This window comes from Oncorhynchus clarkii, chromosome 19 (assembly GCF_045791955.1).
Source record: "Oncorhynchus clarkii lewisi isolate Uvic-CL-2024 chromosome 19, UVic_Ocla_1.0, whole genome shotgun sequence".
In the NCBI taxonomy this organism is placed as follows: Eukaryota; Metazoa; Chordata; class Actinopteri; order Salmoniformes; family Salmonidae; genus Oncorhynchus; species Oncorhynchus clarkii.
Window position 1 is genome coordinate 57,638,224 of NC_092165.1, and position 25,887 is coordinate 57,664,110.

At 42.7% G+C, this 25,887-nt stretch overlaps 2 protein-coding genes across 3 annotated transcripts; both read right to left on the reverse strand.

Annotated features, from left to right (window-relative positions):
- Positions 1 to 4,271: 4,271 nt before the first annotated feature.
- On the reverse strand, positions 4,272 to 14,134 carry LOC139375421 (isovaleryl-CoA dehydrogenase). The gene is made up of 12 exons (XM_071117195.1): positions 13,693 to 14,134; positions 12,729 to 12,818; positions 12,339 to 12,390; positions 12,027 to 12,196; positions 10,262 to 10,355; positions 9,986 to 10,116; positions 8,115 to 8,211; positions 7,916 to 8,009; positions 6,222 to 6,303; positions 5,901 to 6,005; positions 5,649 to 5,721; positions 4,272 to 5,455 (listed from the first exon to the last, which is right to left on the reverse strand). Exons 1-12 carry the CDS (start codon positions 13,813 to 13,815, stop codon positions 5,322 to 5,324), a joined length of 1,245 nt encoding a protein of 414 aa, XP_070973296.1. The 5' UTR covers positions 13,816 to 14,134; the 3' UTR covers positions 4,272 to 5,321.
- Positions 14,135 to 14,339: 205 nt separating this feature from the next.
- Positions 14,340 to 16,694, reverse strand: LOC139374368 (protein O-mannose kinase). Of its 2 annotated transcripts, none has more exons than XM_071115405.1 (3): positions 16,565 to 16,694; positions 15,313 to 15,600; positions 14,340 to 15,193 (listed from the first exon to the last, which is right to left on the reverse strand). In XM_071115405.1, the coding sequence occupies exons 2-3, from the start codon at positions 15,583 to 15,585 to the stop codon at positions 14,417 to 14,419; spliced, it is 1,050 nt and encodes a 349-aa protein (XP_070971506.1). In that variant the 5' UTR covers positions 15,586 to 15,600; positions 16,565 to 16,694; the 3' UTR covers positions 14,340 to 14,416. The 2 variants fall into 2 exon arrangements, with proteins under 2 accessions (XP_070971506.1, XP_070971507.1); XM_071115406.1 differs by having other exon boundaries at positions 14,342 to 15,193; positions 16,572 to 16,679.
- Between the last annotated feature and the right edge of the window lie 9,193 nt (positions 16,695 to 25,887).

Consider the following 25,887-nt stretch of genomic DNA (forward strand, 5'->3'; position numbering starts at 1 on the left):
TTTCCCTGGGATTTTTACTCCTGAACACGTTCCGTTATAGCCACAGACATGATTTAACCAGTTTTAGAAACTTCAGAGTGTTTTCTATACACACATACTTATCATATGCATATACTATATTCCTGGCATGAGTAGCAGGACGTTGAAATGTTGCGCGATTTTTAACAAAAAGTTGCGAAAAGCTGCGAGAATTCGCATCATCCGTAACAGGTTTTAAGAAAGAGTGTTTTGAACACTGATGTTGACCTTTCTGGTTAGAACCTCTTTCGGCAAGACAGATCTTCCAAAAGTGGTGGAGTGGCAATCTTAACCAAGGAACATCTTCAGGGCTTGGTTGTCTCCACCAAGTCTGTCCCCAAACAATTTGATTTTCTAGATTTGCAATTTAAACTTTCAAATAACTCTTTGTTGACTGTTTCCGGGTGTTATTGGCCACGATCAGCACTGACCTGTACCATAAATGCCCTAAACTCTCTCCTGGCCCCTTACACTAAGTCTGAATATATCCTGTTAGGTGACCTAAATTGGGACATGCTTAAATCTACAGCAATGGCTCCCTAAATCTTTCTCAGATTATTACCAATCCCACAAAGTATGACTTCAAACAACCAGAAAAGGCTACTCTCCTTGATGTTATCCTTACAAATAATCCTGATAGAAACACCAGACTGATACCTGTAATGACCTTAGTGATCACTGTTTTACAGCCTGTGTTCGTAATGGCTGCTCAGTGAAACAACCTGTCCTGACTTGACATAGACGCTATAAAACTTTAATGAGCAAACCTTCCTTCGTGACCTGGCCTCTGTAAATTGGTATAGAATCAGCTTATTCCCCTCTGTCGAAGACGCTTGGGACCTTCTTTTTTGATATTTTCAGTGGTATCGTTCACAAATACGCGCTCAAAGAAAATGAGAATTAAAAACAGATTCAGCCCCTGGTTCGACCGTGATCTGGCAAAGTTATTCCACCTCAAGAATTCCATTTGGCAAATCGCTCGGCACACGCACACTCAGGCTGATCGGCTCTCATTTAGGCAAATTAGAAATAAGTGCACTCAGGATATATGAGCCAAAGTTAGTTACTTTAAGGGGCAGTTCTCCCTCTGTGGGTCTAAAGAACAAAGAACAAATTCTTATTTTCAATGATGGCCTAGGAATGGTGGGTTAACTGCTTTGTTCAGGGGCAGAACGACAGATTTTTACCTTGTCAGCTCGGGGATTCGATCTTGCAACCTTTCGGTCTAATCAACGCTCTAACCACAAGGCTACCTGCCGCCTCCTTACTGACAAGGAGCACATGGGATGAGCTCTTTAATCACCACTTGATTCCTATTTGACTCAGCCATGCCTCCTTGCCCGTCCAACATTTCCTCATCTCCCACCCCTTCTAATGTGACTATCCCTGATGTTCCTACTTCTTTTTTCCCCTGCCCTGCTACGAAGTTTCTCCCTGCAGGCAATCACTAAGTCCAAGGTGCTAAAGGAGCTCCTTAAACTTGACCCTAAAAAAACATCTGGTTCAGACGTTTGTGGAAATGTGAAAGGAATGTAGGAGAATATTACACATTAGATCTGGTAAAATATAATACAAAGAAGAAAAAAACTTTTTTTTTGTACCATCATCTTTGAAACGCAAGAGAAAGGCCATCATGTATTATTCCAGCCCAGGTGCAATTGAGATATTGGCCACTAGATGGTAGCAGTGTTTGTACAAAGTTTGAGACTGATCCAATGAACCAAGACTGCCCAAATGTGCCCAATTTGTTTATTCATAACTTTAAGTTCAAAACTGTGCACTCTCCTCAAACAATAGCATGGTATTCTTTCACTTTAATAGCTAATGTAAATGGGACAGAGCAGTTAGATTAACAAGAATGTACCCTTTCTGCCAATATCAGATATGCCTATGTCCTGGGAAATGTCCTTGTTACTTACAACCTCATGCTAATCGCATTATCCTACGTTAGCTCAACCTTCCCATGGATGGGACACCGATTGCAAAAAAGTTAAGGTTGCTGCCCCTATCATCACCAAGCCTATCTCTGACCTCTTTAACCTGTCTCTCATCTCTGGGGAGGTTCCCATTGATTGGAAGGCAGTCACGATGCATCCTTTATTTAAAAGGGGGAGATAAAGCTGATCCTAACTGTTATAAGCCAATTTCTATTTTGTACATAATGTTTCTGCCACCGTGTCGTGTCCGAAAAGAGCTTCCTGATATCAGGAAAGAGATTACTCACCCCGTAGTGGAGGAATTCTAATTCTTCAACGAGTCGGATGGGAAGGATTTACTCCAGACCAAGCCCTCATCCCAGTCATTCGCAGGAGGAAAAGACGGAGATTTTATGGACGACGGTCCGGGTGTCTTGTAAGGATCCGTCGCCGAGAGGGTAATCTACCTTTACCATCAGTCCTATTAGGGAACACCCCCCTATCCACATCGATGGAACAGTAGTGGAGAGGGTAGCAAGTTTTAAGTTCCTCGGCATACACATCACAGACAAACTGAATTGGTCCACTCACACAGACAGCATTGTGAAGAAGGCGCAGCAGCGCCTCTTCAACCTCAGGAGGCTGAAGAAATTTGGCTTGTCACCAAAAGCACTCACAAACTTCTACAGATGCACAATCGAGAGCATCCTGGCGGGCTGTATCACCGCCTGGTACGGCAACTGCTCCGCCCTCAACCGTAAGGCCCTCCAGAGGGTAGTGAGGTCTGCACAACGCATCACCGGGGGCAAACTACCTGCCCTCCAGGACACCTACACCACCCGATGTCACAGGATGGCCATAAAGATCATCAAGGACATCAACCACCCAAGCCACTGCCTGTTCACCCCGCTATCATCCAGAAGGCGAGGTCAGTACAGGTGCATCAAAGCTGGGACCGAGAGACTGAAAAACAGCTTCTATCTCAAGGCTATCAGACTGTTAAACAGCCACCACTAACATTGAGTGGCTGCTGCCAACACACTGACACTGACTCAACTCCAGCCACTTTAATAATGGGAATTGATGGGAAATTATGTAAATATATCACTAGCCACTTTAAACAATGCTACCTTATATAATGTTACTTACCCTACATTATTCATCTCATAGGCATACGTATATACTGTACTCTATATCATCGACTGTATCCTTATGTAATACATGTATCACTAGCCACTTTAACTATGCCACTTTGTTTACATACTCATCTCATATGTATATACTGTACTCGATACAATCTACTGTATCTGCCTATGCTGCTCTGTACCATCACTCATTCATATATCCTTATGTACATATTCTTTATCCCCTCACACTGTGTACAAGACAGTAGTTTTGGAATTGTTAGTTAGATTACTTGTTGGTTATTACTGCATTGTCGGAACTAGAAGCACAAGCATTTCGCTACACTCGCATTAACATCTGCTAACCATGTGTATGTGACAAATAAAATTTGATTTGATTTGATTTATTAGCCAACGTACAATCAATCGATCGATAATAAAATAGAGGAACTACGAGCACGTATATCCTACCAACGGGATATTAAAAACAGATTGCGATTTCTTATAAGCTTCTGGGTTAGAGTCCCGCTCCTTGAAAGTGGTAGCTCTACCCTTTAGCTCAGTGCGGATGTTGCCTGTAATCCATGGTTTCTGGTTGGGGTATAAAAATACATCATCGAGGCACTTATTGATGAAGCCAGTGACATATTCCAGTCTGTGCTAGCAAAACAGTCCTGTAGCGTAGCATCCATGTCATTGGACCACTTCTGTATTGAGCGAGTCACTGGTACTTCCTGCTTTAGTTTTTGCTTATAAATAGGAATCATGAGGATATAATTATGGTCAGATTTGGAAAAATGGAAGGCGAGGGAGAGTTTTGTGTATATATATATATATATATATGTCTCTGTGTGTGGAGTAAAGGTGGTCTAGAGTTACATTTTTTCCTCTGGTTGCACGTGACATGCTGGTAGAAGTTAGGTAAAACGGATTTAAGTTTGCCTGCATTTAAGTCCTCGGCCACCAGGAGCGCCGCTTCTGGAAAAGCATTTGCTTATGGCCTTATACAGCTTGTGGAGTGCGGTCTTAGTGCCAGCATCAGTTTGTGGTGGTAAATACACAGCTACAAATAATATAGATGAGAACTCTTGGTAAATAATGTGGTCTACAGCTTATCATGAGGTATTCTACCTCCGGCGAGCAATACCTCAAGACTTCTTTAATATTAGACATGGCGCACCGTTTTAATTTTAAATAAGACATGGCCCAATAGTGCAAAATCAAAGTAATTTTTTATTCTACACAAACAGGACACCAACCAATTTGGATTAGTTTGAAACAAAATCTTGAGGAATGAACAAGTCTTGCATTTTTTTTTGTTCTTCCTATCAGACAATTTTTAGTTGATCTAACCATTTGAATATGCTCTTAAAAGTAAAACAATGATATTTCCATTATAGAAAATCATTGTTTGGTACAAGTACATTGTTTTTGCTGACTAGCTTCACTTCACATTCATTCACGGAGAAGATTTTCTACACAGCTCAACACCACTGAGAAATGGAAAGTTTACAAATACTTTGAAAAAAAATAAGAAAGCGTGACAACAAAAAGATAGCGATAGTTTTAAAAGTCGTTAATGGTAGCCACTTGTGTACAAAGCCATGTACCCAGGAAACAACTAATGGAAGGGGGACATTTTAATCTGAAGTTTATCATGGATTTAAAAATGCTGCTGCTTGCAAGAACTCTTTGCATAACAGAGCATATTGTATGGTTCCCTGCTTCAGACACACACACTACTAGATTCCTCCACTATATAGACTAAGGTCATTTCACTGCAAGGTAGAATCAATAAAACCCTATTAAAAATGGCATAAATTAAATTGTTACTGAAATAACAAGAAATGTTAAAAGTATGATAAATACAGTTTAATTAGGTTGATACCAGACTACTTATTGTATCTAAAACACTGGAGGCAGAGATCTAAGTTCACACCAGATGAATCATCATTCGTTGGTGCTACTCCGGTGCTTGTTGCCCGTGACTAAAGCTGATATGGAGAATCATAAAGTGTTCCCTCGGCTGTTTCTCCTACAGGGACTGTTTTGGTCCAAGGTAGAAACTTTTCACTAAAGGGTTCTTAAAACAGTTCTTCATTGGGTGAAAGGGTTCTACCTGGAACCAATACAGGGTTCTCCTACACAGGGACAGGCAAAGAACCTTTTTAGAAACCTTTCTAAGAGTGTATAATGGTATTTCGTGTAAGGCCTTTGGGTGAGTCGTGATCCAATGCGTGTACTTCTCTTCAGCTTTCAAGGTCTACTTGTACATGGCATTGAAGGCTCGACCAATGATGAGCCTGCGCACCTCACTGGTGCCTGCTCCGATCTCGTACAGCTTGGCGTCCCTCAGGAAACGGCCCATGGGGTAATCATTAATGTAGCCGTTGCCACCTGTAGGTGAAGAAACGCATCAATTTGCGTCAACTTGTCATAAATGAAATGAAAATCAAGCCCTCCAATCCCTCCACCTCCCCAGAGAGATTATAGTTAGGATGAACACAAGTGTAAAACAGTTGAGCATGCAATGTTAACATTAGCTACAAAGATCAACATGTTTCTATAAAGTGCATGGCTTGGTTCTTACCCAGGCACTGAATTCCATCCAGAGCAACTTGAGTGGCATTCTCAGCACAATAAAGAATGACCCCAGCACAGTCCTACAATAACACCAAGATAATACTGTGCCATCCAATAATTTTTTTTCCTATCACATTACATTATAAAATGTAACATTACATTTGTCATCAACACTTTCAGCCAATATATTTGCTGTTACGTTACATCTATGAATTTCACATTAATAAAATGGACTGTTGTTGTTGTCCAGAATGCTCACCATGGAATTGGAGTGTCCCTTGTCACAGGCTCGTGCCACGTTATACAAATACTGTCTACATGCACCCAGGCGTGTGTACATGTCAGCCATCTTGGCTTGCATCAACTGGTAGGAAGGAAAAAAACAAATCCCAGAAAAGGCAAACTAAGTGTTATACTTGAAAGCATTATTAATTCTCACATCAAATTTAGTCATTTTATAACCTTAAAGGAAGTGGTATATGTAAGACAAATAGGTGGAGATCTGTTGTAAGTGGAATATGATTGACACAAGTGCCCTTCCTTATTTGACCGCCTGAGAATGGTTTGGTTGATTTCCCACCTGGAAGTGTCCAATTTTCTGTCCGAAAGCTTCTCTAACGTGCAGGTAGGGAACGGAAAAGTCCATCACAGCTTGCATAATGCTGAAAGAGGGGAGCATTATCTTCATTGCAGAACAAACTCAGCAAAAAAAGAAAACATCCTCACTGTCAACTGCGTATATTTTCAGCAAATGTAACATGTAACGACAACGTCCAGCTGATTTTTACAATAGTTAGGAAGAGTGAATGAGTTATATACACTTTTGTAATGCATACTGTTCCACAGCGCTGACATTTTTAACATAAGATTCCACAACTGAGACATAAACTAAACAAGTTCCACAGACATGTGACTAACAGATATTGAATAATGTGTCCCTGAACAAAGGGGGGGGCTCCAAAAATCAAAAGTAACAGCCAGTATCTGGTGTGGCTACCAGCTCCATTAAGTAATACAGTGCATCTCCTCCTCAATGACTGCAACAGATTTGTCGGTTCTTGCTGTGAGATGTTACCCCAACTCTTCCATCAAGGCACCTGCAAGTCCCCAGGCATTTCTGTGGAGGGAGGGGGGGTGGAATGGCCCTAGCCCTCCAATCCCAGACGTGCTCAATGAGATTGAGATCCGGGCTCTTTGCTGGCTGTCGCAGAAGGTTGACATTCCTGTCTTGTAGGAAATCAGCCATACTGCTCGTTCTGTGCGTGGTGGCATTATCATGCTGGAGGGTCATGTCAGGATGAGCCTGCAATAAGGGTACCACGAGGGAGGATGTCTTCCATGTAACGCAAAGCGTTGAGAGTGCCTGTAATGACAAGCTCAGTCCGACGATGCTGTGACACACCGCCCAAGACCATGAAGGACCCTCTACCTCGATCCCGCTCCAGAGCACAGGCCTCGGTGTAACGCTCATTCCTTCGACAATAAACCCGAATCTGACCATCACCCTTGGTGAGACAAAACCTTGACTCGTCAGTGAAGAGCACTTTTTGCCAGTCCTGTCTGGTCCAGCAACGGTGGGTTTGTGTCCATAGGCAACATTGTTGCCGGTGATGTCTGGTGAGGACCTGCCTTACAACAGGCCTACAAGCCCTCAGTCCAGCCTCTCTCAGCCTATTGTGGACAGTCTGAGCACTGATGGAGGGATTGTGCGTTCCTGGTTTAACTCGGGCAGTTGTTGTTGCCATCCTGTACCTGTCCCACAGGTGTGATGTTCGGATGTACCGATCCTGTGCAGGTGTTGTTGCACGTGGTCTGCCACTGCGAGGACAATCAGCTGCCCGTACGGTCTCCCTGTAGCGCTGTCTTAGGCGTCTCACAGTACGGACATTGCAATTCATTGCCCTAGCCACATCTGCAGTCCTCATGCCTCCTTGCAGCATGTCTAAGGCATGTTCACACAGATGAGCAGGGACCCCGGGCATCTCTCTTTGTGTTTTTCAGAGTCAGTAGAAAGGCCTCTTTAGTGTCCTAAGTTTTCATAACTGTGACCTTAATTGCCTACCGTCTTTAATGTCTTAATGACCATTCCACAGGTGCATGTTCATTAATTGTTTATGGTTCATTGAACAAGCATGGGGAAACAGTGTTTAAACCCTTTACAATGAAGATCTGTGAATGTCTTTGAACGACAGGGCCCTGAAAAAGAGACACTTTTTTTTTGCTGAGTTTAGATAGACGTAGACAGAATAGGTGTGTTAGAATATGTATATTTACCCGATAGGTCCTGCTGCGAGCACAAGTCTCTCCAGGTCGAGTCCAGTCATCATCACATAGACTCCCTTGTTGAGAGGACCCAAGACATTCTCCACTGTAATCAAAAGACACCGTTGCAATTGAAAACATAATTCATTATGATACAAAATATTACTGAATACACTCACACAAATGTGCATACACGCTCAGGCACACACACCTGGAATCTTGCAGTCCTCAAAGATAAGTTCACAAGTGTTGGATCCCCTCATTCCCAGTTTATCCAGCTTCTGTGCTGTACTAAACCCTGGCATACCCTGTAGGAATAAAAGTTGGACACAATTTACCAATATGTCCAGACTAGGGTTGCAAAATTCTAGTATCTTTCACAAAACTCCCAGGTTTTCCAGAAATCCATAATCCTCCAAAAACACAATTACTGGGAAACCTGGGTAATGTCGGGAAAGTCCATGTAGAGGCCGAGACAGAAGCATTTCCATTATTGATCATAATAAAATAAAGTGTTAAGTATAAACGGGTCCAGAACAACGGTCCCTCTAAAACTGAATGCGGCCGTGCAGTAGCCCAGACTGCCGTGCGGTAGCCCAGACTGCCGTGCGGTAGCCCAGACTGCCGTGCGGTAGCCCAGACTGCCGTGCGGTAGCCCAGACTGCCGTGCGGTAGCCCAGACTGCCGTGCGGTAGCCCAGACTGCCGTGCAGAACAAATATCAGCCCATGGAGAGAAGCCAGAGATTGGACTCAACTTTTTAGAGCAGTGGTCACCAACCGGTCTATCGTCCTCCAAGGTAATCCTAGTCGATAGCCAAACATTTCCGTAAAAACCCAACGATAAAGCCTTGTGTTCCTATTTTGTTTTATTTGTCTCTATTGCCAGTATTTGTCTCTATTGCCAGCAGCCAATTTAGCTGCCCTGTGCAATGGGTAGGCAAACTTACCATTTTGAACCATTTCATGTGTCTGAAGGTACAAACGCTGCCTTCCCGGCGGGCCCGGAGAGCAAATCAAGTGCACTATAGGCTTACCGCTGGCCAATCGGATGGCTCATATTACTGTGTCTCCAGTAATTTAGCAGGCATAAAAGAAAGCAAAGTTGACACTGAGATTTACAAACATGACTAGAGAGAGACTGTATTCAACACTTAAGACATAAAACGCATATTCTTCCTATTTCCACAGGCATTATAATTCACGGCTTTGGTCTTTTAATAATCAAGGAATATTTGACTTTCTCTGTTCATAGGAGTAACATGAATTTGTAGGCAGAAATGATGTAGTGAGACTCGAGTTTCGCCATCAGCTGAAAGACAGTGTCCCTTTTTGGTCAGTGTCAGCGGAGGAAAGGGAGAGCGGAGGGATGTTGAGAGGCAGACCGTCAGTCTGCTGCCCTCTCCCTCAGGCCAGTAAAATAAAAATGTGTTGTATAGTGTTGTATTCCCTATTAATTTGTCTGTTTCTCTGTAAATGGTTCCAGTCTCTGGAAAACATTTCCAGTCACCTTGTCTGAAGGACAAGTGGATAAACAGGTTAATGCCAAGCCCTGCATGTTTTTAAAAAAAGTATCATGGAATGTAGACCTACATTGAACACCAAACATTGGCTGCTACTGTAGGCTGAATGATCGAACAGCTATTTCCATGTTAAAATGTTATAGGATGCATTTTCTCCATTGTTTTAGATTGTAGGCCACTCTGGTAGGCCTACATTATGATCAAATAGACACAGTAGCTTACTTGGCCACTTAAAACTAACTTAAAGTGGGTACAGCTTCAGAGTTCACAGTAAACCTGTAACTTAAAGCCGGTACAGCTTCAGAGTTCACAGTAAACACACGCTGGAAGTTGCACAGACTTTTCAAAACGTTTAAGTTTGCACTCCGCAGACCTAAAATTTGCTCAAAGCCAAACAAAAAAAACTAGAGGGAATAGACCCAGACCCATAACTGGTCAAATGTAAACAGGCCCAGACCCATAACTGGTCAAACGTAAACAGGCCCAGACCCATAACTGGTGAAGCTGTTGTAAGTGGAATATGGAAGGCGTTTGGTTTCAATGCCTAAGATAAATACTTGCCTTCTCCACAATGAAAGCTGTGATACCCTTTTGGTGAGCCTCCGGGTCTGTCTTAGCGTACACAATGAGAACGTCTGCATCTGGCCCGTTGGTGATCCAGAACTTTCCACCGTTAAGAACGTAGTGGTCACCTTCAGCAAAATAAAAACCCAGAGAGGAGACGGACAGCAGTATGAGCAATGATGCCCATTTTTAAAAAAAAAGGTAAGGAACTAGCTCAGTGAACTTGTGCTACTACGGAAAGGGATTTTAAGGAGAGTATTCCAGAGGGCTCACCTTCTTTCCTGGCCTTCAGTTTCATGGACACCACATCGGATCCGGCGTTGGGCTCACTCATTGCCAAGGCACCCACGTGCTCTCCTGTCATGAGCTGGGGAAATTATATTAGAAAGACATACAGTGCATTCATAAAGTATTCAGACCTAGACTTTTTCCCCACATTGTTGTTACGTAACAGCCTTATTCTAAAATGTATTAAATCAATTGTTTCTCAATCTACACACAATACCCCATAACGACAAGTTTTTTTAAAATGATTTCAAATGTATTCAAAATAAATAGCATATTTACGTAAGCATTCAGACCCTTTGCTATGAGTCTCAAAATTGAGCTCAGGAACATCCCGTTTCCATTGATCATCCTTGAGATGTTTCTACAACTTGGAGTCCACTAGTAGTAAATTTAATTGATTGGACAGGATTTGGAAAGTTGGAAAGGCCCACACCTGTCTATATAAAGGTCCCACAATTGACAGTGCATGTCAAAGCAAAAACCAAGCCATAATGTCGAAGGAATTGTCTGTAGAGCTCCGAGACAAGATTGTGCCGAGGCACAGATCTGGGGAAGGGTACCACACAAAAAGGCTGCAGCATTGAAGATCCCCAGAACACAGTGGCCTCCATCATTCTTAAATGGAGGAAGTTTGGAACCACCAAGACTCTTCCTAGAGCTGGTGGCCCGGCCAAACTGAGAAATCGGCAGAGAAGGGAGGTGACCAAGAACCCGATGGTCACTCTGACAGAGAGCCAGAGTTCCGCTATGGGCGATGGGAGAACCTTCCCGAAGGACAACCATCTCTGCAGCACTCCACCGTTGAGGCCTTTATGGTAAAATGGCCAAATGGAAGCCACTCCTCAGTAAAAAGGCCCGCTCAGAGTTTGCCAAAAGGCACCTAAAAACAAGATTGAACTCTCTGCCAAGTGTCACTTCTGGAGGAAACCTGCCACCATCCCTACGGTGAAGCATGGTGGTGGCAGCGTCATGGTGTGGGGATGTTTTTCAGCAGCAGGGACAGGGAGACTGGTCAGGATTGAGGGAAAGACGAACGGAGCAAAATACAGAGAGATACTTGATCTGCTCCAGAGCGCTCAGGACCTCAGACTGGGGCAAAAGGTTCCCCTTCCAACAGGACAATGACCCTAGGCACAAAGCCAACCCAGGAGTGGCTTCGGGACAGGTCTGAATTTCCTTGAGTGGCCCAGCCTGAGCCCGGACTTGAACCCGATAGAACATCTCTGGAGAGACCTGAAAATAGCTGTGCAGCGATGCTCCCCATCCAACCTGACAGAGCTTGAGAGGATCTGCAGAGAAGAATTAGAGAAACTCCCCAAATACAGGTGTGCCAAGCTTGTAGCGTCATACCCAAGTAGACTCAAGGCTGTAAATGCTGCCAAAGTGCTTCAACAAAGTACTGAGTAAAGGTTCTGAATACTTAAGTAAAATGTGATAGTTACTTTTTTTGCTTTGTCATTATGGGGTATTGTGTGTAGATTGATGAGGGGGGAAAACAATTGAATCCATTTTAGAATAAGGTTGTAACTGTCTGAATAGTTTCTGAATGCACTGCAACATGGCTATTTCAATGTGAAACTGCCTGTATAGAGTAGACACAAACATGCTCTCCTGTCCTGAGCTGGGAAAAGACAACGGTATACATTTCATATCAAAGAAATAAAAAGAACACCTGGCTATTGCACTTTGAGACTGCCTGTATACTTCAGAGTGCGTTAAGCATGCATGAGACTACAAATATCATCCACACCTTGGCCATGTACTTGTCCTTCTGCTTCGTGTTGCCATGGCGCACCATCTGATTGACACAGAGGTTCGAATGGGCCCCGTAGCTGAGGGCGACAGCTGCCGACACTCGCGACATTTCCTCCATCACAATCACATGATCTAGGTAACCCAATCCTGAACCACCATAATCCACTGTGGGGGGTTAACATAGTTATGATGCTACTTCTACATCAGATCACCATCACGGCCATTGATGAAACTACAGGTAAACTATTTTTACGCCGGGATAAATAGCATAGTGATACATCAACCCAAATCAGAATCCATCTCTTACATGGGGCAGTGATACCCAGAAGTCCCATATCACCCATGTCCCTCCAAAAGTCCTGCATGAAAAAAAAACAACCCAAGAGGTTACCAGGTGTAAACCAGGGGCCTTACAAAGTTCATATTTTTAGTCCCAAAATACACACTCAATGTAGACCTACATGAAGAACATTAAGAGTTACCTCTATTGTAATACAATGTCCAGTATTTGTATGATTTAGGTTATGGATCCTAATGATGCGTTGTTATTCATTTGAGGTGGATTATACTGTTTGTAGTGCAGCAAACATTAAGATAATACAATTATTCAAGAGGAATACCACACACTACATCGTGTTATGGTAAGGTTGTCCTAGCTTGCTAATTCTTATTAGAATAGTATATTTCATCATCTCACCCGCATCCCAACAAATTCATTGCTCTTGTCAATCTCATCGGCAATGGGTGCCAGTTTCTCGGCTAGGAACCTCCGGATTGTCTGTCGGAGCTGGACAAAATAGGGAATGACAGCGAAAATATAAAGAAAAATGTATCGACATGAATTTCAAACGGAATATGTTCACATGTATACTGTTAAGAGTACTGTTAAAAAAACAAATGTATCAATACAATAACTACTAGATAGTATCAACAGCCTGGTTCCTCTCTAGGTTTCTTCCTAGGTTTTGGCCTTTCTAGGGAGTTTTTCCTAGCCACCGTGCTTCTACACCTGCATTGCTTGCTGTTTGGGGTTTTAGGCTGGGTTTCTGTACAGCACTTTGAGATATCAGCTGATGTACGAAGGGCTATATAAATAAATTTGATTTGAACATATTTTGATATTGTTATGCAAAACGTAGTTTATTCCCCTTCGGAGCGAAGCAGCGTCACATGCATGCACGAACTTTCACCCAATCAAAAGCTGCACAAGAAACCCACCCCTCGTCCACACCAACGTTAGCTGTCCGCATGTAACCTGTCTAGGATCATACCAGTAGCTACCAGAGGTCTGAAAGCATCGTTTGCCCCGTGCATAAATTTGCTCTGAACCGACTACTAGTGAGCTACAGCTGATAGCCTAACTGAGCTGAACAACGAGCGTCTCGATGTCCAGGCAATATAGGTAGTTAGTACAACCAAAAGCCATCTAAATAAAGACTCTCGACACAACAGTTATGTCATAACAGTAGCAGTCCGTCATTTTGGCCTTTAACACTTGCTACGCGTCCTTGACACCTTTCTGTTTTGTTCCTTCATTTAAAAAAACAACAACCCCACAATACAGACTTTCATTTGAGCTTGTTGACTGAATGTCAGCTGTCTTTGGTCGTTAGCTAGCTAACGTTAGTTGAAAGTTAGCTACTTCAGTTATCTAACGTTACTTGTATCTGCTCCTCGGTAAGCCCGTTGACGACATCATCCACGGGAAGACCGGCAGCGCATCCTCGTCTTGAAATCTCAGTGATTCTTGCACCCAGGCGGAATGCACTCCTGACTGCAAACATTGTTAAATTGCGGTACTAGACTGTATCCTCCGAAACAGTCAAGATCAGCGAAAGGTCGGATAATTACGGAAAACGGGAAGTGTCCGACGTGCTACAACAATCCACAAAACAGGGATGTATTCATCACGTCTTGCAACGGAAACCGGTTAAGAACCGAACGGGGCGGGACCTACCTGAGTTTGTCCTATAGAAACTCTCGTTTTCTGTTGCAAAACGGTTTCTGTTGCAAAATACTAATTGTTTTGCAACAATTGTTTTTAATTAATACACCCCATGTTTGGAAGGGAATTCCCTCTATTATGCGCGAAGGTTTTCTGTCAGCTGTTAATGGAATAACGGGTGCGTTAGCGCCACCCTGTGTCCTGGAGCACATCATATGACATTATGGGCTACTTGCAGCAGAGACTGTACAGATTATTTCAACACAAATGCATCGAAGATAAATGTGAGCAAATATAATAATAATAATAATAATAATAAATTGTTATTTGATTTTCAAAAGTAACATCTCAAAGGGTAAATTATAAAACTGTGACAAAAAAATATATTTTATTTTTAATTACACGGTCCAGTTTCTTATCAGTACAAAGACAAAGTGAGATTAAAGCATGTCTCTGGAGCCACCAGGACCGGGACTGTCTCTCATCATGGTTGCATAGACTGATCTGTACACGCTCAGGACATCCATTGCAGAGGGGCGAAGATGAGGGTCTCTTCTCTTACACTCCCCGTTGATCTGAAAGAGATGGAAGTGGACCACGTCACCTCCCGCTACCCTCCCCATCAGGAAACGTGTAACATCTGGAATCTTCCAAATGTCCGTTTTTTCGTCGTACCCCGGCATAAGCTCATCGACAAATGGCTGGCCGTCACTATGGGGCCACAGCTGCTCTGGGGCCACAAATTCCCCTGTGAGCTCCCGGTGGCCGCATCTCACTAGCGAGCCGGCAGGGGCCCCGACCTCTGGCAGGGCATCCAGGTCATTGACCACCAGGTGGAAGTCGCTGGTCAGCAGGAACTGTGACAGGGTTTTCACCAGGTCATTCGAGTCACACATGACTCTGGTCCCGGTGGGGCTGGTGTGGAGGTAATGGAGAATGGAGATGTAGTCCAGTGCCAGCCGCAGGCGAGTCTGCCAGGTGTCCCGTACGCGGTGCCTCTCCTGGGCCAGCACGGCATCCAGGTTGAGCAGAGAGCCCAGCGGATGGTACTCTGTGACCAGGGTGTGGTCCTCTGAGCACAGGCCTACCAGCACCACCACATGGGGCCCTTGGAGGGCCTGGAGCATGGAGAGCCCATGGAGGAAGTCCTCCTGGTACTCCGGAGAGGAGAGCTTGGACAGGGCTACTTTGTGACCCTTCCACTCGGACAGGAAAACCTATGGGAGGGGGAGGAGGACACTGAATAAACACTTCAGGTTTTGTTATGTATTCAGGTTTGTTATGTCAAATGAAATTGGGCATATGTTTCGATTTTCTCTGTTGTTGTGTGGCTAACCTGCTTAACAGCTCCCTGGCCGATCATCTTCAACTTGCGCACCTCTGTGCGGACTTGTGGACACTCCAGCCAGGGCGAACAGTTCCTCATGTTGGCCATCCTAAAGTGACGGGGCGGACATGCCCCATGAGGAGTCAGGTGGGGGTCGCCGTCACCACTCTGCTGCAGCGAGTCCAGGTACAAGTAGATCACCACATTGCCCAATAGCAGAGCACCAAGGCACACCAGCACCACTGGAACGCCGCGCGAGGTAGTGCTGTTGCTTCTGCCCATGTTGCTGTCCTGAGCCTGCTCACAAAAGGAAGAGAATTAGGCAACTTTTAGAAACCCACAGACCTAAAAATTGGCTTAACTACTGTAGCTATGACATTCAGTCTTAAATTACAAGCAGTCTCCCTCCCTGGCATTTAGGAGTTGCAGCAACCTAGCTCTGCAGTGGGCCACAATGAGAACAGAAACGAACCTTGATACTTCCAGCACCCTCGGTCTTTGCATAGCTAGCTAACTACATATGAAACCGGCGTCAACGTGCGCTGCTAACAGCCACTTTCAGACTACCCAATACTGAGCTCGAACCAGTGGTTTTCTGCACCGCAACACACGTGACCTCCCTCCTGGACAACTCAATTCAAACTAACTGTGGAGTGAGTTTACGGCACGTTTTGACTTCCATTACCCATACATACATAAATCATATTACACACACAAAGCATGCCCTATTCACAGCCTAAGGCGTGTTCACTACACAACAAGCAGTTACTAGCCAACCCAACACCCGGCTAAGCAGCTGCATGCTAGCTAGCCCTTGATCATGACTCTCAGTTCCTTTACACATGAGTGATTGGACGAAAGTGTCTTCTGTAAGGGGGAGTTTGGTCAAGAGCATCGACGATCGGTCTGAAGATTAACACTCATCGCTTGCAGTACGGTTTTGTACCTTGATCTTTCATATAATAGGATGAGTGTTACTACACAGACAAAAATCGACATTTTTTACAACGCATGTTCCAGCCTCTGGTGTACATGCATGTGTATTTTGCGTTTGTGACATTATTTGTATTCGATATGAACATACCAGTAGAGGGATTTATGTTTCGAGAAAGGTAGCTACCGCAATTGAGATTCGATTCTCGTTTAGATGGAGTATTTGGCTGTTTTTGGCCTCCAGAGCCAATTCGCCTTTAAACATAGTAAAGGAATAACGTTAGGACCCGAGTGGGAACTACAGGTTAGCAGCTAGTAACTAACTTACCCCTTACTTTACATGATGAGTGAAGACGCTCCGACCTCGTTTCTTATCTATTTAGGAATTGTTCTTTATCAACAGTATATTGTTGTCATTAATTTCTCCAACGTTGAACAATTACATCCGGGTAAAACTTCTACCCTGAAGTTCAACTTCAAAATAAAAGTCCCCTCGAAGCAAATCACATCACATTTTGTCACATGCGCCGAATACAACAGATGTACACTTTTACCGTGAAATGCTTACTTACGAGCCTTTCCTCAACATTGCAGAAGTAACACAATTGGCTAATAAAAGTAGAAAAATAATAACGCAATATAACAATAACAGGGATATGTATTTATTTATTTAATTTATTTAACCTTTCATTAACTAGGCAAGTCAGTTAAGAACAAATTCTTATTTACAATGATGACTATACACGGAGTACCAGTCCCAAGTTCAGTGAGTGTTCACTGTGCATAGTCAGCATAAGAGGGTCAGAGCAAAAAATAGTCAATGCAAATAGGCAGGTAGCCTTGCAGTTAGAGCGTCAGTAACTGAAAGGTCGCTGGTTCAAATACCTGGCAAGGTGAAAAACATGTCAATGTGCCCTTGAGCAAGGCACTTAACCCTACATTTGCTCTATGGGTGCTGTACTACTATGACTGATCCTGTAAAACAAGACTTTTCACTTTACCGATCTGGTCTACGTGACAATAAAAAAATAACATATTTTTTTGTCCGGGTAGCCATTTGATGAACTGTTCAGCAGTCTTATGGCTTGGGGGTAGAAGCTGTTCCGGTGCTTTTTGGTCCCAGACATGTCTCTCCGGGACCGCTTGCTGTGCAGTAGCAGAGTGAACAGTCTATGGCTGGGGTCTTTGAAAGATTTTCGGGCCTTCCTCTTACACCGACTGGTATGGAGGTCGTGGATGGCAGGGAGCTCGGCCCCAGTGATGTACTGGGCTGACCCAGTCCACTACAGCCCCTTCGATGTGAATGGGGGCATACTCGCCCCTCCATTTCCTGTAGTCCAAGATCAGCTCCTTTTTCTTGCTGTCGTTGAGAGAGAGATTGTTCTCCTGTTACCACACTGCCAGGTCTCTGACCTCCTCTCTGTAGGCAGTCTCATTGTTGTCGGTGATTAGGCCTTGATTTTTAATTTTTTTTATTTCACCTTTATTTAACCAGGTAGGCCAGTTGAGAACAAGTTCTCATTTACAACTGCGACCTGGCCAAGATAAAGCAAAGCAGTGCGACAAAAACAACAACACAGAGTTACACATAAACAAACGTACAAACGTACAGTCAATAACACATCACTTGATGATGGTTTGGAGTCATGCGTGGCCACGCAGTCGTGGGTGAACAGGGAGACAGGGGGGACTAAATACACACCTTTTTTAAAAACAATAAATAAATACAAAAAGTATAATCTCACAGTGTCAATATACATCTCCCTCTCACCCGCTCCCCACCCCCCCACAGAAATCTATATTCATTCACACAGAGGGATCCACAAGCAAAACACTAAGGCCAAAAAATCTAACAAAAAACAAACTGACATTCACAAACAAAAACAACACAAACAACACAAACACAAAACGTCCACTATGCAGCACGTTGGTCAACCTACGGTTTCCAAATGCTGTCAAATATGTCTGCTTTATGTTCGATTTGATAATATATAGTCTAATAGGATTGAGTTAGATAGTTCAGTCCTCAAGTTTGTTATTGAGATTGGATTTGAGGCTTTCAGATTGATGGCTATACATCGTTTTGCAGCTATTAGACTATAGATTACAAAACTTTTTCTGATGTTGATCACAAATATGTTAATTTCCCAACATAATCGTGGAAATTGATGGATATACTTTCCTAGACACAATGAAATAATAGCACATACAGTATCCCAAAATGGTGTCCACAAATGCTTTTTGCATCTTCAACAGAGATATGACATTTCTGGGTGCATTACATGCTTTCTGGCAGTAGTGTAGTTCGTCCTATGAATTATCTTAATGTAGATCATAAAAGCTTTGAAACAAAGCCAGCTAAAGGTAACCTAGACTAATATACATGCTAATTACAGTGCATTGGATGAAGCTAACTCTCCGGTAACCCCTCTCTCTCTCTCTCAGCTTTGTTTGACAGTACATTTTGTCACCACTATAGGCCATTTCAAGATGCATTGAGACAGCGCTGATATCAATCGTAGATATGTGTCGAATGGTGCATTGCCATCATCTGTTGTGACTAATACATACAGTATGTTAAATAAGTCAAAGGTTAAATAAAAAAAATTTAATGTGTTTCCAATGTAGGTTTAGAGATTAACCTCTCTCTCTCTCTCTCTCTCTCTCTCTCTCTCTCATAAGGTTATCCAATTCTGGTGTTATATTTTACATGTAGCTTGTAAACTGCTCTGTGTTCATATTTATTTTTTACAAAACCGGATGTGTTGCACTTTAGGTTGAGTATAGTGAGCAGAGCACAGCAATTAAAACGTTTCAGAAATGTGGGTGTGGGTTTAAAAAGGGTGTCTTCCAGGGGAGTCACTGGCTTACTGGTGCTCTTCCATGCCATCCCTAGGAGGGGTGCGTCACTTGAGTGGGTTGAGTCACTGATGTGATCTTCCTGTCTGGGTTGGCGCCCCACCCTTGGGTTGTGCCGTGGCGGAGATCTTTGTGGGCTATACTCGGCCTTGTCTCAGGATGGTAAGTTGGTGGTTGAAGATATCCCTCTAGTGGTGTGGGGGCTGTGCTTTGGCAAAGTGGGTGGGGTTAGTATTTATGCTGCAGTAGTTTATGTGTCTGCTAGGGGCAGTTTGTTATATCTGGAGTACTTCTCCTGTCTTATCCAGTGTCCTGTGTGAATTTAAGTATGCTCTCTCTAATTCTCTCTTTCACTCTTTCTCTCTCTCGGAGGACCTGAGCCCTAGGACCATGCCTCAGGACTACCTGGCATGATGACTCCTTGCTGTCCCCAGTCCACCTGGCCGTGCTGCTGCTCCAGTTTCAACTGTTCTGCCTGTGGCTATGGAACCCTGACCTGTTCACCGGACGTGCTACCTGTCCGAGACCTGCTTTTTTCAACTCTCTAGAGACAGCAAGAGCGGTAGAGATACTCTTAATGATCGGCTATGAAAAGCCAACTGACATTTACTCTGCCCAGCCAGAAGAGGACTGGCCACCCCACATAGCCTGGCTCCTCTCTAGGTTTCTTCCTAGGTTTTGGCCTTTCTAGGGAGTTTTTCCTAGCCATTGTGCTTCTATACCTTCATTGCTTGCCGTTTGGGGTTTTAGGCTGGGTTTCTGTACAGCACTTTGAGATATCAGCTGATGTCAGAAGGGCTATATAAATACATTTGATTTGATTTGAGTAACTTCAACACATGGCACTCAATCTGCTTGATTTGGATTTTAGGCACATGTTGTGTGAATTCTACACCTTTGGATCTCAAGCCTAAACCTCCTGCACTCTGCTCATTATTGAAGGTGGATTACTGCCATCTGCTGGGTCACAATACTGTTGCTTCGTTACATTACCACTCTTACGTTTATACTGTTAATCACAACCAGTCAAATTTAGTATCCATCAAAGCAACATTCGCAATGCAAATTAAGGGCATTTAATTAATTTGGACATTTCCTCAGTACTTGAAGGGTGTCATTTCCAGTACTACTGCGTTGCCATCACTGATCGAGGTGGCTGGTAGCCTAGTGGTTAGAGCGTTGGGACAGTAACCAAACGGTTGCTGGATTGCAACCCCAGAGTTGAAAAGGTACAAATCTGTCTTTCTGCCCCTGAACAAGGCAGCTGACCCACTGTTCCCCGGTAGGCTGTCATTGTAAAATAAGAATTTGATCTTAACCGACTTGCCTAGTTGAATAAAATAAAAATGGCTGGTGAGTGTTGAGTCAATATGTTCTCTTTATCTATCTGCAGATCCAGAGACGTCAGGCAGTTGGTCCTCTGTTATTCTGGTCCAAATGAATTGTGGTCTAAAATCCCCATGCCATTCTGATTCATAATCTAGCTTTATTATGGCCATGGAACCTTTGGGCCAGCATAGTTCCCACCAAAATTCGAATGACAAACACCATACGAGAGCTTTTAAACACAAGCTCCACTTTCCGCATTGTACACTTTTGTAATTACTATATCATATGTGGAGCAGCCACAACATTTTTGGTACTGAAGTTGAAAATAGGTCTAAAAATACAACTGAGATGTACTACTAAAAAATACAATTTATATCACATTGGTACAAGTTGTTGAAATTAGGACAGGGTTTGGTGTGTTTTACTCTGAGCCAAAACCAACTGGAAAATGGCCTTTATGCTTCTGATTACACTGTGAAATGTCTAATCCCATAGAAGTGTCATCTATCAACGTTCAGTAAAAAACAAACACTTGAAGCCAATGTAAACATTTAATATAAACCAATTTAATCAAAGAGTAGTTGAACAAGAGTTAGCAAAGTTTAGGATGATGGGGATAAAGTTGTTGATGTTTTCTGGCAGCCTGGGATTGGTGACAACAGCAAAACAACTTTCCCCAAAGATGATGGATATACTGACAAGATGCATGTCTCTCCTTTCTTTGGATTTGTGATTACATCTCATTATTGTAATCCTTTTTTGAATATTCGATGAGGGTTGTTGACGTCAACTGCCTGTATTCCATGGGGAGAGATGCTATGCTACTAGCCTCATAACATGAATATGCATAGCCATCCAAAGACAACTCCGATATGAAGTGTTTTTTCTCATAGTTGCCAGGATGTCACGTCTCCTACGTATATCAGTAAACTCTTAAGCATTAAGCATCCTTTTATTCGATAAGATAAACCCCACGTAGCAAATAAGGCATTCGTTTCTTTGTAGTGGATGGAGCTTTCACCTGATGTTTCCTCGTCCTCTCTGCTTCCCCTGATGTTTCCTCTTCCTCTCTGCTTCCCCTGAAGTGTCCCCTTCCTCTCTGCTTCCCCTGATGTTATCCTGGAGAGAAAGAGAGACCATGCGCAGTGGAGGGATCATTCAAATTATGTGAAAGGGACACAGTATTCTAACACACAGGTACAGTTGAAGTTGGAAGTTTACATAGACCTTTACATACATTTAAACTCAGTTTTTCACAAATGCTGACATTTAATCCTGGTAAAAAAAATCCCTGCCTTAGTTCAGTTAGGATCTTTATTTTAATAATGTGAAATGTCAGAATAATAGTAGAGATAATGATTTATTTCAGCTTTTATTTATTTCATCACGTTCCCAGTGGGTCAGAAGCATTGCCTTTAAATTGGTAGCATTGCCTTTAAATTGTTTAACTTGGGTCAAATGTTTCGGGTAGCCTTCCACAAGCTTCCCACAATAAATTGGGTGAATGTTGGCCCATTCCTCCTGACTGAGCTGGTGTAACTGAGTCAGGTTTGAAGGTCTCCTTGCTCGCATACACTTTTTCAGTTCTGCCCACAAATTTTCTATGGCATTGAGGTCAGGGCTTTGCGATGGCCACTCCAATACCTTGACTTTGTTGTCCTTAAGCCATTTTGCCACAACTTGTAAGTATGGGGTCATTGTCCATTTGGAAGACCCATTTGCGACCAAGCTTTAACTTCCTGACTGATGTCTTGAGATGTTGCTTCAATATATCCACATAATTTCCCCTTCTCATGATGCCATCTATTTTGTGAAGTGCACCAGTCCCTCCTGCAACAAAGCACCCCCACAACATGATGCTGCCACCCCTGTGCTTCACGGTTGGGATGGTGTTCTCCGGCTTGCAAGCCTCCCCCTTTTTCCTCCAAATGTAACAATGGTCATTATTGCTAAACAGTTCTATTTTTTGTTTCATCAAACCAGATGACATTTCTCCAAAAAGTACGATCTTTGTCCCCATGGGCAGTTGCAAACCGTAGTTTGACGTTTTCATGGCGTTTTTTTTTAGCAGTAGCTTCTTTCTTGCTGAGAGGCCTTTCAGGTTATGTTGATATAGGACTCGTTTTACTGTGAATATAGATACTTTTATACCGGTTTCCTTCAGCATCTTCACAAGGTCCTTTGCTGTGGTTCTTGGATTGGCACTTTTCACGTCAGGGTACGTTTATCTCTAGGAGACAGAACACGTCTCCTTCCTGAGCGGTATGACGGCTGCGTGGTCCCATGGTGTTTATACTTGCGTTCTATTGTTTGTACAGATGAACGTGGTACCTTCAGGCGTTTGGAAATTTCTCCCAAGGATGAACCAGACTTGTGGAGGTCTACAATTTAATTTCTGAGGTCTTGGGTGATTTATTTTGATTATTCCATGATGTCAAGCAAAGAGACACTGAGTTTGAAGGTAGGCCTTGTACCACAGGTACACCTCCAATTTACTCAAATGATGTCAATTAGCCTATCAGAAGCTTCTAAAGCCATGACATCATTTTCGGGAATTTTCCAAGCTGTTTAAAGGCACAGTCAACTTAGTGTATGTAAACTTCTGACCCACTTGAATTGTGATACAGTGAGTTATAAGTGAAACAATCTCTCTGTAAACAATTTTTGGAAAAATGACTTGTGTCATGCACAAAGTAGATGTCCTAACCAACTTGCCAAAACAATAGTTTGTTAACCTTAAATTTGTGGAGTGGTTGAAAAATTTGTTTTAATGACTCCAACTTAAGTGCATGTAAACTTCTGACTTCAACTGTAACAAGTATATAGCCTGATGTGGACACCAATTCAGAGGAAAACTATGTTTTTATTTCTTTATTTGATTTAACTAGGCAAGTCAGTTAAGAACACATTCTTATTTACAGTGAGGGTCTACACCAGCCCCACCCGGACGGCGCTGGGCCAATTGTTCGGCGGCCTATGGGACTCCTAATCACGTCCGGTTGTGATACAGCCAGGATTCGCACCAGGGTGTCTGTAGTGATACCTCAAGCACTAAGATGCATTTCCTTAGACTGCTGCGCCACTCGGGAGCCCCATATGTGAAAGTGTCTAGGAGTCATCTACAGGTAATACCACGCAACATGAGATTTAGACACACCTTGAGAGCATCATGTCAAACCGGAATAGTAGAGAAGGGTCTTCCCTTGAAAGACAGAGAAGGAGAGGAGGGTCTTAGCTGAGGTCCAAGCATTCTGATATGTTCTGTCCAGTTGTCCCTCAAACAAGCCCGCAGGGCCATCAACCCGCCGACATACGATCTGAGTGAGGGAACTGTGAGGATGGCCGAGAGAGAGAGAGATCAATAATCACTGTTGAGCATTCCATTTAAAAATGGTGTAATACTGTTCTAGAGTCAGATTGTATGGTACAGCAGGGTAAGACAGATATGTAAACTTAGCCATATTAGCAGCTGATAAATAAATACAGTAGCAGCTGGGATCCTCCTCTTTTTAGCAGCAACCATCAAAACTCTTCTTTCACACTGGATTGCATATAAAAATGGCTGGGCTTATAAAAAAACTTATTTAACACTGTTATGGGAAAAATCAGCCTTAAGAGATGTTGTTCTTTATTACGAGCTGCAGCAACAGAGACCCACTCCAGACACAGCTAGAGTAGGACTCAATAAACCTTTGTTCACACACCATAGTTATAAGGAGTGTCTATTTTTTTTTTTTTTTTTTTTTTAAACCTTTATTTAATTAACTAGGCAGGTCAGTTAATTAAGAACAATTTATTATTTTCAATGATGGCCTAGGAACTGTGTTGTTCAGTAAACTGCCTTGTTCTCTATATCTTTTGCAGAAACTGTTTGTGTTCCCACAGCACCTGCTCTCAGTCAAATGCACAATATTCTGGGCGTTCTGCCAATTGCCTGATTCTGCCACAAACCCTCCCTACATCCTGTTATCTCATGGCTCCTCAGATACAAGTTATGCAAAGCTGGTTACCCTCAAGTTACCAAACACTGGCATCTTACTATTCAGCTACAGTTCCTCCATTGTTCACATAAGGAATTAACATAGCATGAATGTATTATTTAACATAAGCATATATGCATAAATATAGGATTCAGCATATAGTAAATATTCCTCAACAACACCCAGGCATCAACCACTATTTGAGGAGCATGCAGCCACTTGCTGAACGACAGATGATATTCCGCCCAAACTCTGCATGCAATGGGCTCTCCAACCCTGTTCCTGCAGCTACCCTGTACTTAAATCTGTCCGGGAACATTGACAGTAACATGTTTTCACAACCCAACGTATTTAATTAAACTGTTGGCAGCCCCTCTCTTTTCGCGCTCAAGATAGGCATGAAAGAGAGAGAGGAGGAGATGGAAACGCATGGTGGTGATGTAATCTGTAGCTACAGAGTTTAGTAGATGGAGCTATACACCATGAAAGCTGCAATATGAAATATTTTTTGGGTGACTGACCAAATTCACATAGAAATGCATGTTATAGACTTGCCATTCTCATTAAAAGCAAGTCCAATACGTGGTATATCTGTTCTATGTGCAGTATTTCTATGCATCCCATTATGTTTTTTTTTGTTGCCTCTTTTACTTTCGGTTTTGTACACCAGTTTCAAACAGCTGAAAATGCAATATTTTTGGTAATTGAAAGTATATTTCACAGCGGTTTAGTACAATGTTTCTCTACACTACACATTGCTTGTTTTGTCACATAAACTAAAATTAGGCAAATAATTAGAATTTTAGCAACCAGGAAATGGCAGAGCGATTTCTGCATAGTGCATTTTTAACATAATAGTACATAACTCTGTTAGCAGTTGATGTTACTCTTCGATAACACAGACCCTAAAGCAAATCAGGGGGAGAAATATAGTTTTATTCAAAGAGGACTCTTAAGGATCGGCCCCTTTTTATTTATTTTTGCCTGAAATGACATACCCAAATCTAACTGCCTGTAGCTCAGGCCCTGAAGCAAGGATATGCATTTTTTTTGGTACCATTTGAAAGGAAACACTTTGAAGTTTGTGGAAATGTGAACGGAATGTAGGAGAATATAACAATAGATCTGGTAAAAGATAATATAGAGAAAAAAACAACTGTTTTTTGTACCATCATCTTTGAAATGCAAGAGAAAGGCCAGGTGCAATTGAGATATTGGCCACTAGATGGCAGCAGTGTATGTGCAAAGTTTTAGTCTGATCCAATGAACCATTGCATTTCTGTTCAACATTTTGTATCAAGACTGCCCAAATGTGCCTAATTTGTTTATTAATAACTTTTCATGTTCAAAACTGTGCACTCTCCTCACACAATAGCATGGTATTATTTTACTGTAATAGCTACTGTGAATTGGAAAGTGCAGTTAAATTAACAAGAATTTAAGCTTTCTGCCAATATCAGATATGTCTATGTCATGGGAAATG

Coding starts and splice junctions, on each gene's coding strand:
- LOC139375421 (XM_071117195.1), bottom strand. CDS start 13,815: ATGTTTGCAGTCAGGAGTGCATTCCGCCTGGGTGCAAGAATCACTGAG. Junction 12,819..13,692: donor TTACCGAGGAGCAGATACAA/GTAACGTTAGAT, acceptor TATTTTGTCCAG/CTCCGACAGACAATCCGGAG. Junction 6,304..7,915: donor CTCGCAGCAGGACCTATCGG/GTAAATATACAT, acceptor CCCCTCTTTCAG/CATTATGCAAGCTGTGATGG.
- LOC139374368 (XM_071115405.1), bottom strand. CDS start 15,585: ATGGGCAGAAGCAACAGCACTACCTCGCGCGGCGTTCCAGTGGTGCTG. Junction 15,194..15,312: donor GCCAGGGAGCTGTTAAGCAG/GTTAGCCACACA, acceptor CCCCTCCCATAG/GTTTTCCTGTCCGAGTGGAA.